This window comes from Prunus mume, linkage group LG4 (genome assembly GCF_029339155.1).
Source record: "Prunus mume cultivar Tortuosa linkage group LG4, ASM2933915v1, whole genome shotgun sequence".
Taxonomy (NCBI): Eukaryota; Viridiplantae; Streptophyta; class Magnoliopsida; order Rosales; family Rosaceae; genus Prunus; species Prunus mume.
Window position 1 is genome coordinate 18,734,698 of NC_142701.1, and position 16,693 is coordinate 18,751,390.

General features: G+C 37.6%; 4 protein-coding genes across 11 annotated transcripts; 1 reads left to right on the top strand and 3 right to left on the bottom strand.

The window, feature by feature from the left end:
* The first annotated feature begins 3,262 nt into the window (after nt 1-3,262).
* On the top strand, nt 3,263-6,010 carry LOC103329940 (spindle assembly checkpoint component). The gene is made up of 9 exons (XM_008232470.3): nt 3,263-3,421; nt 3,708-3,877; nt 3,945-4,007; nt 4,097-4,116; nt 4,222-4,266; nt 4,458-4,519; nt 4,743-4,879; nt 5,018-5,106; nt 5,699-6,010. Exons 1-9 carry the CDS (start codon nt 3,349-3,351, stop codon nt 5,829-5,831), a joined length of 792 nt encoding a protein of 263 aa, XP_008230692.2. The 5' UTR covers nt 3,263-3,348; the 3' UTR covers nt 5,832-6,010.
* Nucleotides 6,011-6,142: 132 nt separating this feature from the next.
* Nucleotides 6,143-9,212, bottom strand: LOC103329942 (type I inositol polyphosphate 5-phosphatase 8-like). Of its 7 annotated transcripts, none has more exons than XM_008232471.2 (8): nt 9,071-9,212; nt 8,714-8,961; nt 8,513-8,603; nt 8,325-8,435; nt 7,610-8,209; nt 6,968-7,231; nt 6,469-6,658; nt 6,143-6,357 (listed from the first exon to the last, which is right to left on the bottom strand). In XM_008232471.2, the coding sequence occupies exons 2-8, from the start codon at nt 8,808-8,810 to the stop codon at nt 6,232-6,234; spliced, it is 1,479 nt and encodes a 492-aa protein (XP_008230693.2). In that variant the 5' UTR covers nt 8,811-8,961; nt 9,071-9,212; the 3' UTR covers nt 6,143-6,231. The 7 variants fall into 7 exon arrangements, with proteins under 7 accessions (XP_008230693.2, XP_088905731.1, XP_088905733.1 ...); XM_089049605.1 differs by having other exon boundaries at nt 8,714-8,956; nt 9,071-9,209; XM_089049607.1 differs by having other exon boundaries at nt 8,714-8,956; nt 9,058-9,093.
* Nucleotides 9,213-10,322: 1,110 nt separating this feature from the next.
* Nucleotides 10,323-11,334, bottom strand: LOC103330199 (Putative membrane lipoprotein). Its single transcript, XM_008232746.3, has one exon. It carries the CDS (start codon nt 11,066-11,068, stop codon nt 10,532-10,534), a length of 537 nt encoding a protein of 178 aa, XP_008230968.2. The 5' UTR covers nt 11,069-11,334; the 3' UTR covers nt 10,323-10,531.
* Nucleotides 11,335-12,375: 1,041 nt separating this feature from the next.
* On the bottom strand, nt 12,376-16,224 carry LOC103329943 (uncharacterized). 2 transcript variants are annotated; one of them, XR_016125834.1, is made up of 5 exons: nt 15,656-16,224; nt 15,325-15,501; nt 13,041-14,693; nt 12,556-12,714; nt 12,376-12,443 (listed from the first exon to the last, which is right to left on the bottom strand). XR_016125834.1 is itself a non-coding variant. In XM_008232472.3 (4 exons), exons 1-4 carry the CDS (start codon nt 15,671-15,673, stop codon nt 12,682-12,684), a joined length of 1,881 nt encoding a protein of 626 aa, XP_008230694.2. In that variant the 5' UTR covers nt 15,674-16,224; the 3' UTR covers nt 12,376-12,681. The 2 variants fall into 2 exon arrangements, 1 of the variants encoding a protein (XP_008230694.2); XM_008232472.3 differs by having other exon boundaries at nt 12,376-12,714.
* Nucleotides 16,225-16,693: the final 469 nt, after the last annotated feature.

Below are 16,693 nucleotides of genomic sequence, written 5' to 3' on the forward strand. Positions count from 1 at the left end.
CCCTACCCGACCTGTTGCCATCACTAAATAGACTCTTCAATTCAATTAGTGCAATATCATGGAAAAGAATGAAAAATAGGAAAACATGTGAAAAATGTCTATGTATTTATTATCTGAAAAGAAAAAATGCATGTTTTTTACAATTTAAGGGTAGGTTTTTTTTTTCCAATAAAATTAAATGTTTGAAGAACCAAAGTCAACTTAATAGTTATGAAGAGAGAAAAAGAGGTTGGAGCTTTGATGACTGAGTTTGAAGAGATGGTTGGAGAGAGTTTTTCTTATGTGGCTCACCTCTTTTAGAATTCCAAATATGTTGAAGAGGCTGTTGGAGATGCTCTTATATTGCAAAGTTTATGCAAAGTTAAAATTATCCAAAAGAGGTAACCATTTCCATTATATTAACTAGTTCCTTGACACTCCCTTGACACACGCTCATAGGTGTGCCAATTGGTTTTATATTTTATTTTTTTATTTTAGAATTAAGAAAGATAAAATGGGTAGTTGTGTTTCATAAAAATAAGACTCCTTTTTTGATTTTGTTTTTTTAATTATTTTTTTCAATATGAAAAAGTATATATTTACCATATTATCCTCGTTTCTTAACATTTGGATTAATCAAGAATATATGGTGTTTTGAATGTTTCACCATTCTCGGCCTATTATTATTATTTATATATATATATAGATGAAAAACACCATTTGGTATCTTATAGTGGAGTGGAGATGGAACCAATCAAAATGACAACATAACACTCATTTTTCAATCATGCATCTCCGATATCAATGGCTACAAGTTAAATCATCGCTACAAATTATTAGGCATCCATTTTATATAAGTTTCTTAAGATTAAGTTCTTAACTTATGTCACTCATGAGATCATTTGCGATAATATACTTATCATTCCTTTTGTTTTTTCTCTCTTTTTTATTTTTTTTTACAAAAAGGAAGACCCAATTCATATGCGATATGATCATACAAACAGATTTGACACCAATAAAAATATTATTTTACAGAGAGTAAGACAGCACTCGAGCAAGCAATAATACTACCTTTTGTTCTTGAAAGGGAATTATTATTCGGAGTGCAAATAACAAAAAAGAGAAAAGAGAAAAGAGATGAAAGAATCTATAGAAAAATAAGTGGGCCTAGTCTTGGGCAGTAAGTGCGCAAACCATGGCGGAAAGTCACCCACTGAAGAAGCCTAGTCTTAAACTTAATTCACGTTTCCGCCTCCAAGAGGTACAATACAATCCCCACATACATTTTCCTATTCTGCATTTGCATATTTGTTTGGTTCCTGAGAAAATGTAAATGAAGAGGAGAAAAAAGAAGAAGTTGTGATCTCCTTTTCTAGTCGCATTCGTTTATATAATCTCACTAAAGGCGGTTTTCAATGCTAGTTATCCAATTACAAAAGCGACTTCATAGGCTTTCGCTTTCCCGTCAGAAAACCGAACCAATGCCTCTCTCATCTCCTCCTTATGTTCTTCCTCTCCTCTCCGTCAATCTTCAGTAGTGAAAGAAGACAGAGGTTGGTGTCTCTGGAAAAGGAAAGGAGAGGGAAAATGGACGGGTCGGCATTGGGCTGTTTTCTTTTCAAAAGTTTTTTAAAAATTTATCCTCAAAAAGTGAAGTAGATAATGAGGGGAGCAATTAATTGCTAAACTCTCTTTATGAGTGTTGATTTTCCTACTTTTCTTTGGTTCATTTACAATCTCTTTTGTTTTTTTAAAAATACTTTTACTATAATATATAAGTGGACAATAGAGGAGAGAGAAAATCAACTACTTTTTTTATTTATCAATGCTAACATTAAATGCTAAAAATAGGGCCGTTTGATAATTATTTTAATGTTAGTTTTTAGTTTTTGTGCTAGAATATAGAGGAAAAAAGGGAGAATTGAAGAGAGAATGAGAGTGAAAATGAGATCGAGAGGGAAGATGAGATGGGAGGATGAAAGAGAGGAGTAACAAAAGTGAAAACAAAAACTAAAAACTTTGTTACTCCTCTCTCTCATCCTTACTCCCATTCTCACTCTCATTTTCCTTTATAGTCTAACACAAATAATGAAAACTAAAAACTGTATATCTTACTCTTCTCCCTCTTGTCTTTATTCTTTGTCTCTTCTCAATCTATCTCCCTCTTCTCTCTCTTTTCAATCTCTCTCCTTTTTCTCTCTACTCGATCTCTATTTCCTTATCTTGGGGATTTCTATGATTTTGGTTGGGTGATTAGTTTTTATGATTATGCAATGAGATTTCTTCAAATGGTGCCTTAGTTATTGGGAATTCTATCCTTGATTTTGGTTGTGTTGGCGAGTCCTTCTTTAGTAATGTTATAATTGATATTTATTTCCTATTTTTATCTTTTTAGGGTTAACATATCTTTGTACTTCTTTATAAATACGTCCATATTGGAGAATAATACATATATGATAATACTCATTTTGGCATGGTATTAGAGTAATACGCTCATGTGCCCTATGTTTGACCTTGCCTTGTCGTGTCCTTACTTAGTCTTTCCCTATTACCTTAACGTATTCCTATAAAGAAATTACCTATTTCTTCAATTTAAATTGATATTCCATAATTTAAATCACCTTTTATGATATCCAGTTTCGAATTTATTCTAGTGTATTTACTATTTGTATAGCAAAGTTTATGCAAAGTTAAAAATATCCACACAGTTTCCATTATCGTGGAGATGGAACCAAACAAAGTTAAGATAGAAAACTCATTGTGCGCTACCAAACGAAGTTAAAAATATCCACAAGGGGTAACAGTCTCCAATAACAATAACTGCATCTTAACTTCCCCCCTGAAAAATATTGTAGGCATCAATTTTATACTTTCTTAAAACTAAATTCTTAACTTATGTCACTCATGAGATCATCTCGGATGATATACTTTCACACTTTTTTTCTCTTTTTTTTAATTTTTTTTAATATAAAAGTCCAAATGCATTTGAGATAAGATCATACAGATTTTGACACCACTAAAAATATCATTTTACAGGAAGTAAGACAATGCAATATACTTTACTCAAGCCAATGCAATACGCATTTGTGTTACGTTCTTTCATGTTTCTCTTTTTGTAAAAGACTAATACAACCTTTTGTTTCTGTTTTTATAAAAGCCGAAGCGATATTAGGAAGGGAGGAATCGAATTACGTAGAGGCGAAGGAAAGAAGCTAAAGAAAAATAACCAGGCCTAATATTGGGCTGAAGAAAAAGAAAATGGGCCCGGTACCGGGACTTGAAAGATCATTATGATCATCTATCTCATATATAAAAAGTGACCCACGGAAGCCCTGATTGATCAAGTGCGCGAAACAGAAGTACACAGCCATGGCGGGAAGTGACCCACGGAAGCACCTCTTCAACTTAATTCACGATTTCGCCTCCGAGAAGACGCACGGAGGTACAGTCCCTACACACCTTTTACTATTTTGCATTCGCTTATCTGTTTGGTTCCCGAGAAAATGTAGATGAAAAGGAAAAAGAAAAAGAAAATCATTTTCCTGAGAAACGTAGAAATAGGCACTAATAATTATGTACTATGAGCTCGCTAATTAAGTTCAATTCTGTTCCCGCTAGGTTTTATTGGAAATTAAACGAATAGCTATTTCTTTGCATTTTTGCATTTTTTGAATTTCGCTGAAATTTGAACTGGAAAACTTTGGATACACATGCTTTGAGATATGCAGAGCGAAGAGTGGTAGGTCTGAGGAAGCGAATTGAAGAGCTCCGATCTGAGCTAGAGGTTGCAAATGCGGAGCTCGAGGAAGCCAAGCGCCGCAAGGAAACTACTGAGCAAGAGCTTAAAGGATACGAAGTTGAATTGGCTATGAATGAAGCTACGATTCAAACGCTAGAGGTTTGTTATTTTTGCACAATGATTTTGTTCTTAATTTGATTAGGCTTTAATCGAATCTTCAATGCAGTCAAGGATTTCTCTGATTCAAGACGAGATTTCCACAGTCGGATCGGATTTGGATGCTCTTAAGGTATTTTTACTTTCTGTTTCTAGTAATTTAATTAAATATTTGTCTACTGATCCTCATTTTATGTTATTTTTGCTTGGACCTTGGAAAAGAACAAAAAAGGGGCTTCGCGGTACGAAATTTTCATCTCAAGCGTTTGTTTATTATTTTCAATTTTTTAATTTTTAAAAATTCTAATTGCTTGTCTTTTAATTATTTGCTATAATTGTCTACGCAGAGATGAGTTTATAAGCCAAATGTTTGAGATCAACACTCAGATAAGGTTAGCCTCATTTGAAAAGAAAAATAGTACTTGTAACAAGTTCTCAGAGCATTTTGGAATACATGGCATATTTGTATGCCCCATTTATAGACAAATTTCACATGATTGCTGTGACTGCTATTTCAAAAATGTTTAGTGCCTTCCTGCGGTTTCTAAGTTACTATCATACTGGTTAAAAAATTTGAATGCAGGAAGTTCCAAGAGTCAATTGCTCGAAAAATTTATGAGCTCTTGTACAATGGAAGTACAGAAGGTGATGGCTTGTGCACGCTTATCCATTAATCTATATAAAGTCTTGATCTCTGAACATGTGCTGTTCCTTCTTATTTTATTTTCATTTGTCAAATCTTCTGGTCATTATTAACTCCTACATCTCTATTTACGTCTTCAATATAGATCTTCCTCAAAAGAGGAGCAAAATGATCGCATAATGTAGCTTGGGTAGAAACTAAAAGAACATTGCAATTTTGTTTCAGAAGAAGATCCCAAACTAGCGAAGGAGGAGGTTACTGAAGGTGCTTTAAGTACACTTGAAGATATGCTTGCTGGTGTAATATCTCAGACAACTGAAGTGGAAGAAGAATACAAATCAGAACAGAACATTCAAAAGCAGGTAGGAAATCGGTCATTGAAACATTACCAATGGCTAACATTACAATTTTCTAAATGCATAGTTTTAGTGTTCATGTTAGTATTTCCCAGGAAGCCAACATGAAAATGACTGAATTATCTGGAACTTCTGCTTCTACAGGTCCAGCAGGCGCTGATTGATTGTGAAAGGAAGGTATTCTTGATGGAGGAGATGTTACAAGCAACAAAAGCATTGCAGGACTTGACAAGATATCCTTTTCAAGATTGCATTGGTTACTGAACTTAATCAATGGTTAAGCACATTATATATTATTCCTCTGGACCATGTAGAAAATTAGAATGCAAAGAAAATTGCCCATCTCATATGGTCATTAGTGATGGATCATGGTTGAATGAGTTTAAAGTAGTTCCATGGATATGAACAATTCATAAGCACAGTCAAATGCACTGCATAACAGTTGATTACTTGAATTTTTCATCATTTGCGAAACTGCCTTAATTGAATGCAGTCCAATCTGCATGAGCTATTTGTACAAGCTTCTTGGGCAGCTTTCTTCATAAAGTGAATGCCTGTTTTAGTTATAAGTAAATGTAGAAAAAGAAAAGGAACATTTGGACATTTGCAACTAATAGTCATTAAATGGTTGTTGACATTTTGAAGGTTCTTTTTCCAGTTTTCTCGGCAACTAAAAGAACTTTCATGTTCTGTAAAACAATAGAAAAGAAAAGAAGAATAGAGAATTCAATTGCTAAGTTAGTTTTTGTGGTTTTCTTTCTTTTTCTCTAAGTACCATATTTTGTGGGCATGATCTACCTAAGTTTTGGCTTTGACTGGAAACAAGCAGACTTCTGAATTGGAACAGATTTGTGCCACCGTTGGTGAGAAGTTGCAGAGGAGATGCATATGTCCCAGTTGCCATTTAGACAATGTGGGGGTCCTGGGTGGATTAATGGAGTCAAGTGAGGCAAATTAAATATTTGTAAGTAATCTACTTCACATAGCCCCACTTTATGTGTTCATTTTACCTAGCATGTAATGTACTGGAACAGAGAACTTGAGGAACTATAAATCTACGGCACTCCTATTCAGTATCAATTACCAAAGTTTGCCTTTGAATTCAATGGCATACAGGGGCCTTTTTTCGAGAGATTATTTTATCTCATTTCTATATTGGGGATACCAGATGGATGTTATTTACACTTAGGAATTGTTACCTGTTTGCGTACTTTATAGCATCTAACTCATATTGCCTGGTCATAAAAAGAAAAAGGAAAATCCTTAGGATGAAGAAGAAAAAAGGTCACTGGAAAGAAGATTAAAAATTTCTTTGACACAATTTAGAGCATGCATGCAACAACACGATGTGCTAAAGGCTAGCTGCAATCACTGTCATCTATTTGTTCTATACATCTTGTATCATGTGTTGGTGATGCTTCTAAATCCTTTACGATCAATGATATCAATGTAGATTCGGCCTCCTTATCATGGTTGCTCTGCTCCTGCATTGAAAAATTTATTCTTACCATCCCGACAAGAAATGTAGACTTGGCCTAAAAAAAACTGAATTTTATGTATACTGATATAGTTTGAAATTATTAGAGAAAACTTACGGTTTCAACAGGAGGTGGTATGGTGGGAAGAATGGTATGCCTTGCAACCACTCTTGGATTAGTAGAGTTCACTACTTCTATCTGTGTAGAGAAGAGGGCAGAGACGGGCCGATGGTCAGAGAACTTACTCTCGCTACGGAAGTAGGAAAGCTGTGTTAACCCTTTTCCATACCATAGAATTCTATCACACCTGCCACCATAATCAAATTACCTATTTAATTTTTTATGTACCAAAAGAAAGAGATTTATCTTCTCATGATCTCATCCATTATTTTTGCAAAGCCATTTATATCAAGACTCACGGGAGGCATACTTGTGAAATTAGTCTGTGCCTATCTCTTAGAACCTAGAGCCAGGGCAGGGCCTCATGAATCCATAAATTGTAACCTAAAAGAGTCCAAATACTCAATAGTTTTAAGGAAAGAGATTATGGCTAGTGTTGTGGTCGTGTCTGGGTGAGAGAACTGAAAATCTAGCCAGAATCTAGCCAGGCTCTTACCATGCTGGAGTCCTTTGCTTCTCTCCTGATCTGCTTGGAACCCCACCTGAGTAGCGATTGCAATTTGATGAAGAATACTTGTAGGTAGGTGCAAATTCTATAGCTCCCTCCTCCCATCCCTGAAATACCCCACCATATTCTCGTTCCCTATGAAGCTGATCAAACTCTTGCAGTGCTCTCCAGTCTAGTTTCTTTATCAGCTGCCTGGCTGAATTGTCCTCCAAGTATAGCCTATAGTTGAGATCCCCGAACCAGAATATCCGACTGTTTCACAAAGAAAAATTAGCACGTTAAGGATGACTTCCTCCATTCTTTGATAATTTGACTCAATCTTCTTCCATTGTTTAATTATTGATCCTGAAATCTGGTTAGAGTTTTACAGAATCGTAAGAGTATTGAGTTTGATTATGTTGAATTCTAAATCTTGCAAATTTGTCCTTCTATCATTTTGAATTTCAGGAACTCTTATAATTGTTGGGTTGAATAGTATTCATTTAGCCAACCATTTTGTGTTCTTGTGTGATTAATTTTTTTCGCAAATGATGAAGTTTAAGAACCTTTTCTTGATTATTGCAATGATCAATGCTGAAAACCAATAACGGGAAAATTTTACTGCTACATTCTACTGGGAGGAACACGTACTCGTGTCCTAAGATGGTGAGAGGATGAGGGATATCATCGTCTGCAGGAGATCGAGGGAAGGACGTTCGCCTAAAAATCTCTGACACTTGATGGTTCCTTCTGCCTTCATCTCCTTTCTTCTCACCGGAAGCCAAATGGGCAACAACAAAGCAGAAACTAGTTCCTTCGATTGTCATGCTCACTGAAACCGAACCTTTGTTTCCCAAATAACCCATGATGCCACAGGCCACTGAACAAACTTTAACATTTGAAATGTAATACTTGCTGACCAAGTCACTTTTCATCCATACACTAATGAACACTCCTACCATCTTCTTGCTTGCCATTAGCTTGTACTTGCTGACGCCCTTTGGCTTTTCATGTTGGCTTCTTGATTGCTCTCGCATCGACGTCTCATTGTTGCTCATCCTGCTTTCAGGTTCAGAATTTTTCACGTATTGGTAGTTCTCACTTGGAATCGGATGCCATATAGGTGTCAACCAAGGGCACCCATATTCGTTGTTGAGAGTCTTCCCTATCAGCATGTTCCAATTTCTTGCTTCGGTTGGGTCTTCTGCTCCGATTACATTTCGGGTCTTCAAAGGCACAATCTCCTGAAATCTGCAAGCTAAATTGCTAAGTTGTGGCATCGGTTTATATTAATTTCTCATATCAATTAGAGAAAAAAAAAACAGAATTATGAACACTACTAATTAAGTCCAGGTTTATAACATACCCAAGAACATACATGTCTGCCGCATCCTTAAGATTCAACCACTCACCCAAATCCACCGCCAAGCTTCCTATGGGAGACCTTCCAGCAACATTCCAAGTCCCCACAAAGACTCTGAAAAATATATACCAATATGTTAAAATCCATTATGCTTAATTCCTTTTGAGATTTTTCCTTCTTTAACAAATTACCTCAACTCAATTGTTGAAGTGCATGGATCCATTTCCATGGACTGAAAGAGAATATCATCCAAGTAATCTTCACTTTCGTCTTCACCCCCATCTGAAGAAGATAAAAAAAATCCAGTAATCAAACAAACACTTCGGTAGAAGACGAGGAAGAAGAATAAGAAGAAGAAGAAAAGAAGTCTCCATAGGTAGAAGTAACAAAACCTGAAACCTGACTCAGTTGATAAGGGTCAGCTCTCTTGTGCTTTCCTTTGAACCACTTTCTGAACCGTCTTCTTGGATTATGATTCTCGCTGTCCATGGCTAATTACAGCAGGCTCTCGTAAGTCCATGCAACAATTACAAAAAGATAGAGCAGTTTGTGGACAGGCTTTGTGCAACTTCCTGTAGCTTGCTGATCAGACGAAAGCTGTTTACCTCCTAGCATGGCTGATCTGATTCCATTTGCTGTACTGGACACAAAAACAAAACGTGGATTTAGCTGTGAAAATCATTGTATCTACCGCCTTATTATACCAAAGCAATTGAAAGCCTAGAAAGAGACACACAAGAAGCTCATACAAACTATGGCTCCAGCGGCAACCCCAAGAGAGAAGACACATACCCTACATATAGTCAAATATGGTTAGGAATTAGGGTATATATGAAAAAGATTAAGTTCTACGTCCCCTTTGCTTGAGTATTAGGGTTGCTTGGTTGGTGCTTGTCACATTCGTCCTGTGAATTTTAGGTGACAATTAGTTGATTACATATCCTAGTCAAAGCAGGTTATATCTAGCATATAAGGTACACTTACGAATGGTCTAACATGAGCGCCACATTCAAGCTAGTCGATGTATTTTAGAACCCACTTGTATCAACCAATTTGGTTGGTGAATCCATTTGTATCAACCACTCTCAATTCATCAATCATGAATACCACATTGATTGATTGAATAGAGGTGGATTAGTACTAATTTGTACATCACCGCTTGGGGTTTATGTATGATAAGTTGCTTTCCCAACTCTTAATAAAATCATCTCACCATCAGTCCATGTGATGCCATGGATAATGTTGGCCCGTAGCAGTAATGGCACCCGCGGCTATAGGTTTGGATTTATTGCATGAGCACATGAAATACATCGTGAGCGTGACAACAACAAAATAAAGAGGAAAAGCAAGAAAATCTATGGGTGGTAGTTATAATATTATGCAGAATAAATACATAAATAAATAAATAAATAAAAGTACATGGACCAAAACAGAGACCCCCTTCTGTTTTCTCTCAATTCTGGGGCTTGATTTGGACTAAGGCTCTGTGACATATTTATTTAGTAATTAATTAAATTGTGTTGTTTTCATGGGTTGAGACATTCTAGCGGGAGGAGTAGATGCGATTTGAGTCTTTGCGGATACCTTTCAACCTCAAACTATAATGAGATAAAGAAGCTTCAACCCTCCTTGGGACCATTTGCTTCATGTTCACATCATTGCCCGTGAAATGACAATATTGCCCTCCCCCTCAATCATCATATGATTGTTATTGCTGCCATGCTACCCCCACAACAAGCTAGGCTTGAGGTCCCCTCCCTCCACAAGGGCATTCAAGAGGGTACACTGTCCCCATGGCTTGCTTATTTTTCTCGGTCGAAAGGTTCCTTCAAAAAACCAAAAAAATATTTATAAATTTTACTTGAAGAGTTAAACAACCGAAGTTTTCGAACAAGGGACTTATAACTCACATGGTTAGAAATAAATATCCTTTGCACGCGAGGTAAACAACCGAAGTTGGGAAAGTTATATCCAAGTATGTCAAAATTTAAGAAGTTGGTCAAAAGATAGGGTGGAACCAAGATTCAGTTTGTTTATTCAGATACAGAGTGGAACCAAGACTAAAATTTGAACTTTAACGCCAAATTTTGACAATATAGATCAAGACACCAAACCTAAAGTTGAAACCCCCAAAATACAAACTTCTTTAAGACTACCTACCAAATACAAGATTTTAAGGTCAGAATGCTGATCAACAAATTTGCTGCCTCTCAAAGAACTTGTTTCCACCTTGATTCATTTCTTGCATCCGACACCAAATGCTGCCTGAACATCACAATGAAAGCTTCCACTCTCTCATTCAGGGCCTCCTTGGAAACCTCCTCTGTCTGGTCTTCAAACCCCTCTTCCTCATTCTCGACACTCGTCGATCTCTTCTTACATATTTCTTCATCACATTCTTTAACTTCTTCTACTGCTTGGTCTGATGACGGGCACCTGTAACATTCCCTTCTCTTATTTTTCCGTTCAATATTCTCGACCACTTCTGCATTGCTGTTGTTGCTGCTGCATTGTTGGTTTTGATCAAAATTTGAGGTGGAAGAAATGGGAGTGAAGAGAATGGCTAAGAGGATGAGGTTGAGCACAAGGAAAACCCATGCCCGCCATTGCTCCATGAGAAACACCATTAATATAACACGTTGTAAACACGCCATTAACACAGCTGCTCCTGCAGTGAACAAAACTGTGTGCACAATATACTCTTGAAGCTCTCTCTCCTTTGTTACTCTCCCACTCTCTTTTCCCATCTCCCTTTTGTGAATTTGATCTCTGGATATTACAAATTTACATGCCTAATGAAAATGGTGGTGATCTCTGTTGGGTTTTTATAGAACGAGGGAATGAAATTTCCAGTGGATACTTGGGGTTCACTAAAAAGCAACGGATTTTGTGGGATTTGTGAGTGCGCTTCATTGTATCACGGACCAGCTGTGATGATCAGAGAGACGTCAAGCTGCTTGGGGAGACAGCTAGACATAAATTCACCAAAGCCTGCAGGCTTTGTACCATCAGTCCAATACTTCATCAGCAACCTGCAACTCATGTGATATGATTTCTCCAACTTTGGCTTTTGGGCAATTGGGTTTGGCTTAAAATTTAAATTCCTGCTTGCCCAATTAACAAAGGTCACTACTTTGGACTGGGTCTATTGATTTTATTTTATTTTCTGCTTGGCAGTTAGAAGTAGCACTAATTGTACAGGTAAAAAAGTTCAAAGATTTAATGGACTCGTATGATTTGAGGCAACAGTTGTTCTGTTCTGCATAGGAGAGTAGGAAGGAATATCGTACCAACTTAAAGCCGCATGCCTTTTTACTTGAATGGAAAATTGGAAAAGCAGAATTTGCCGCATGATAGAGGGGCAATGAAATTAAAAGTAATGCTCGAAAAAGCACGCCTGTTTGCTGTTTGATGCAATTCATCATCAGAAAATGACCCCACATGCCGAAATTACATCACCAGCGGCAGCGGCAGAGGCAGCAGTTCAAACAGAGAATCATTCTTTTGGTTCTTTTGGGTTTCTGCGTAGTTCAATCCAATGTTTCATAAAAAGGAGAGATTTGAAATCTACAGGCTACAGGTCCTTTGATGTTGAAACAGTAACCCTTTTGTTCTCAATGTTTAAGTTTCATTCAAATGCAATAACCAGAGTCTAGTGCTGTGAGCAAACCCTGTTGGTGTCAAACGACATTGCTTCAGATTTCATATTTTTTTTTGGCGGGGCTAAAGAATCAAGTCAGTATCTTACATTAAATGGTCCCAAAATAAAATCTTTCAAAAATGACTCAGATTTTCAGAAATTACACAATTCACTATCCCATCGAAAACAATAGATACAACATTCGTTTGAAACGATACTGGTTATTATTTGTTAAATTCATTCTTTGAATTGTCTTATTTCTTCTGAAAAATGATTTGTTTACATGGTGACTTGTTCGAACCGTTTGATGTGCTATGAGAATGAATTAACAAGATTATAAGCATCGGCTTGAAATATGCTTCACACCACGACTAAAAATGTGAACAAAACTAGAGCTTACTGAAAATCTGGAAAGGATAAGTGAGAGAGGCAGCATTTCTATTCGAAAGGAGAAATTTTGACAGGAATGGGGAGGTGTCAACCTGTCAGGTTTAGCAACTGTATCAGATTGTAAGATAGAATATCATTATGTAATTAAAACTAACAATTTTTGGATTTTACTACTGCAGAGTTATAAATTTCTCTCTCACTCACTCTCTCCCCTGATGCAATGCAGCCATCTGCTCGTCCAATTTCTATGGAAAATCATCTCTCAAAAATCAGTTCTGATGACCCATCTTATCCAACTTAACACTTGTCGGTTAGCAGAAGCCATCATTGTTAAGACCATTTTTTCCCAGACAAGGATATGAGCTGCCAACAAATAGAAGATTAAGAGAGATCAATCATCCTGTAACAGTAACTTAACAAGTATTTAGACAGTGAATTTATAAAACAAAAGGTTCATAAACACCACCATTTATTAAAACACATATATGCCTTCAGCGATCATGTTATGGTTCTAGCCCTGGGAAATAAAGCTATATAATATCTTCTAGTCATTTGAATTAAAGACAGTGCAAAGTGATCTTTGTCCTTGCGTGCTAAGACAATTTCATGGATATGCAAAATAAGGTCAAGTTATTTCAGTTTTCTAGTCACATTTAAGGGAGTTAAGAGAGGGACCGTTGGAAACCAACCTGTCGAGCAACCTGAGCCAGTCGCCGGTTGTCCCTAGAAGATTCGTTCATCATCTGCGGCTCTTGTGCAATGCATTCATTCTCTTCCATCCTCCTCTTAGAAGTGCTCCCTTCAAAAGAAGATTTTTGACCAGGGTTTCTTGAGGAATTCTTGCGCTTCCTCTGGAAAGTGTATTTGAGAAGTCTACCATTGTCTGCACAACTAGGAGATCTATTTGATTGTTCTGATGCTTTCACGTCTTTTAATTCAGAATTCATTAATGATACTCTCACATCTTTTAATTCAGAATTCATCAATGATGCATTCACATCTTTTAGTTCAGAATTCATCAATGATAGATCAGCAGTAGCATGGTCAAATTCAGAACTTGGAGCCTCTGAATTCTCCACAATATCATTTTCCTGCACTATCAACACAGGCACATCTATCAACCCCATGTCCTTGTCTGCAGCATTCTCACCAGCTTCAGCTTCATTAATCTCCTTCATACTCACAGTAACACTTGTTGACCTTGATATAGGATCCATATCAATTAACGTCAACCCATGATCCAGACGGGGAAATGCCTTCATCCTTGCCTCATTCTGGGTCGTGTTTGGTCGATCTTCGTATGATTTAACACCACCATTACCTAAATAGGCAAAAGTCCTGCAGCGTGAAAGAACAGAAGACGGCTGACCAGGTTTCGTAAGCAGACCAGTTGAGGTAGTAATGCCATTCTTACTATTCATTTTCCTTTTTCTTTTTCCCTTCCGAATGGTCTTAACTTCGTCCATATAATAACGGTTACTGTGCTGCAAACTTTCTTCCAACCCACTGGGAGTTCTTGTCATGTCTACATTGCCAGCTTTGACAGAGGGTTGGATGCATGCCTCTTCATGGGACCTATCATTTTCATTGACTGAAGTTGGTTGCCGAGATTTCATGAGCTCACTAGGGCAATATTGGCGCGAGGTTTTGGCTTTCCCAAATCGAGTCTTTCGTCTTCTTAATGTGCGGACTTTAGAAGGCTTTTTGGTTTCTCCCACACATGGGTTATTAATTACTTCCATGCTGTTGTCCCTACTAGAGGGGGAATTACAGTTTCCTTCCTCCTTGTCACTTGCTTTGGTGCCCAACTCATTCTTCCCATGGGAAATGTGATTGTCTACATATCCAGAAGGCAGCACCTTTTCATCAAGTAAATTTCTTTCAAAAGCACGAATTCTTTGTGTACAACCATTTCTGAGCAGCTCAGGCTCCTTACTTCCCATGATTATTGACGCAAGGTCAGAGTCAGGGGCGTAAAATTTATCCAAATCAGAAACACTCAACTGCTCACTTTGTTTCATTTCATTACAGCATTTATGGTCAATACCTCTACTCACTGGGATGTTGTCCAGGCCAGAAGTTGGAACAATTTCATGTCCTGAACCTAGACAAGAGAGTAAGATGGGCTCAGGTGTTGGACTTTCTGAAAATGATGCGTCTTCCCTTGTGATTTGTCCATCCAAAGGCTTCACTTGGTTGCTATTTACCCTCTCCAATTCACTCCATACTTGTTTCAACTCTGATCTCAAATCAGTTATGATATCCTCTGCCTCTTGGAGCTGTGCTTCAAGCTCATCAATCCTTCTTTGTTGGCTCGAGGATGTTATCTCTGCTTCACTTGTCTATAAATTGAAATGTTGGTAAATGCAGTATAAGAGCAGGCACTTATGGTAACTACAATGAGTGAGTAATCAGTAGAAATTCCATAAGTTATATACGACACTATTGTATCATTCAATGTGCACATGGGTTTATTACAAAGAGAATCAAAAGAACCTCCTAGCAATACCAGACAAGGCACAAGTGGTATATCACAGGAATTTCAAAATGTGGAGATTGGTTAAGCCAAACAGTATGGTGAATATTTTTGGGCTAACGTTCACTGTAAACATTTACAAAGAGAAATGGCAGAAGCTTATTCAGAACGGTAACATTGTCAGCATAACTGTATAACTAGTAATTAGCATATGGAAACACTTTCTTGCTGCTCAGAAATGCAATTGCTTTAACAGCAGACGCAAAGACAAACAATTTCAAAGTGCAGCTTCTTCAAAGTTCAAAATAAAAATGGCTTCTTTCGCCACAGTGAATGCAATTACAAAAACACATACACATTCAATGCAAACTAAATTACCAAGATTCATGAAACCTTCTTTCCAAACAAGACCAGAATCGGATCATCGAAACTAGTAAAAGAAAAAGAAAAAGAACAAAACTTTCGAGGATGCAAAATTCGAAAAAGAAAAAGCAAACCTTGGAATCGATCATTTGCTTTAAGCGGAGAAGCACGCGAAGCGACTCATCTTTGGTAGAACGCAGATCGTGCTGAAAGCGAAGAGCTTTGTGCTCCGACGCCATTACTCTCGCCGCTGCCTCCTTCGCTGTGTTCAGAATAATCTCCGCGTACGCCTTCTTCACAGCCACCATTTTCTGCATCGTCAACAAAACAAAAATTAAATAAGCAGATAAACACTGATTTTTGAAAACAAAGACTTGAAATTGAGACGGTGTAGTGGCGGCGACGGTGGTGGAGCCGTCAGTGGTATTGGTGGTTAGGAAAAAAAAGTTCTTTTTGGAATTTCACCTGTGCCTCGTCTTCCATTTTCTCTTCGGGGCCAACGAACTAGTGAACTAGTGAACTAGTGAGAGTGGCCTAGAGAGAGAAAAGGGGAGGTTATTGGTTATTTGGTCATGTTTTCCCCTTCGGGTGTTGGCTGTATAGCGTGTGCCTTTGTCTGTTAGGAAACTGAAAGTCTGTTCTCTCTCGAATGTTACGTAATTACCCCTCAACTAGGCTTTGAATTACGATACTGACACTATGCCTTCTCGCGTTCCCGTTCCGTTATGACAAGGACAGTAGGTCTTGGAGAGACAGGCTTTGAAATAGAAGACGACATCGGAATCGTAGTTGAACTCTTTTCATGATGTCGTACGATTCGGGGTTGGTTTGGTCATTTTCTACTGCTGAAGGCGCGCAGACGCAGAGGATGGACCGGGTGCCCACCGAGAACATAAATGCCTTTTTTGGAGGACCAAAAAGACGCGGGTCACGTTTCTTTTGTAAACGCGCGGTCACGCAAGGATATGTTCAATTTTTAAAAATTTGAAAACACTGGGCAGCAGGAGGAGGAGGAGGAGGAGGAGGAGGGGCGTGGCGTCATGTCTCATCTCTGCTGTTGCTGTATGTTACGTTTCGTGTTGGTGTGTGATCCAAAGTTTGGCAGACAATCAGCACGTCAGGATATTGTTGGGTCTCTGTTATTTATTGGGCTTTAGATGTTGAGATTGAGCTTGATTTATGGGCCAAATTGTGGGATGAGCAAGCTATTGGGTCAGGAAAAACAAGCCTGTTGGATAACAGATGATTTGGTGTTTTTTCCTTGAACTGTTCTAATTTATCGGAGTGCAATTCGAACTTGGTTGTAAGAAAACATGCACACTGTCATAATTAACTGACTTAATCTACAATTGCCTAGCATTTGGTGCCTCTTAACTGGACTACATTCTAGTCTACTATTCATATGGTAAGAATGGAGAAAACTTTAGGAGTGATAACTGTTTTGTTTTTAGTTTTTAATTTTTCAGTTTCGCAATTTTTTTTTTGAAACCTTTTCTATTGAGA

Coding starts and splice junctions, on each gene's coding strand:
- LOC103329940 (XM_008232470.3), top strand. CDS start 3,349: ATGGCGGGAAGTGACCCACGGAAGCACCTCTTCAACTTAATTCACGAT. Junction 3,422..3,707: donor CTCCGAGAAGACGCACGGAG/GTACAGTCCCTA, acceptor TGAGATATGCAG/AGCGAAGAGTGGTAGGTCTG. Junction 4,880..5,017: donor AACAGAACATTCAAAAGCAG/GTAGGAAATCGG, acceptor CTGCTTCTACAG/GTCCAGCAGGCGCTGATTGA.
- LOC103329942 (XM_008232471.2), bottom strand. CDS start 8,810: ATGGACAGCGAGAATCATAATCCAAGAAGACGGTTCAGAAAGTGGTTC. Junction 8,604..8,713: donor TCAACTGAGTCAGGTTTCAG/GTTTTGTTACTT, acceptor TATCTTCTTCAG/ATGGGGGTGAAGACGAAAGT. Junction 6,659..6,967: donor AAGCAAAGGACTCCAGCATG/GTAAGAGCCTGG, acceptor TTATGGTGGCAG/GTGTGATAGAATTCTATGGT.
- LOC103330199 (XM_008232746.3), bottom strand. CDS start 11,068: ATGGGAAAAGAGAGTGGGAGAGTAACAAAGGAGAGAGAGCTTCAAGAG.
- LOC103329943 (XM_008232472.3), bottom strand. Junction 14,694..15,324: donor AGCAAATGATCGATTCCAAG/GTTTGCTTTTTC, acceptor TTCAATTTATAG/ACAAGTGAAGCAGAGATAAC. Junction 12,715..13,040: donor TGGCTCAGGTTGCTCGACAG/GTTGGTTTCCAA, acceptor ATTTGTTGGCAG/CTCATATCCTTGTCTGGGAA.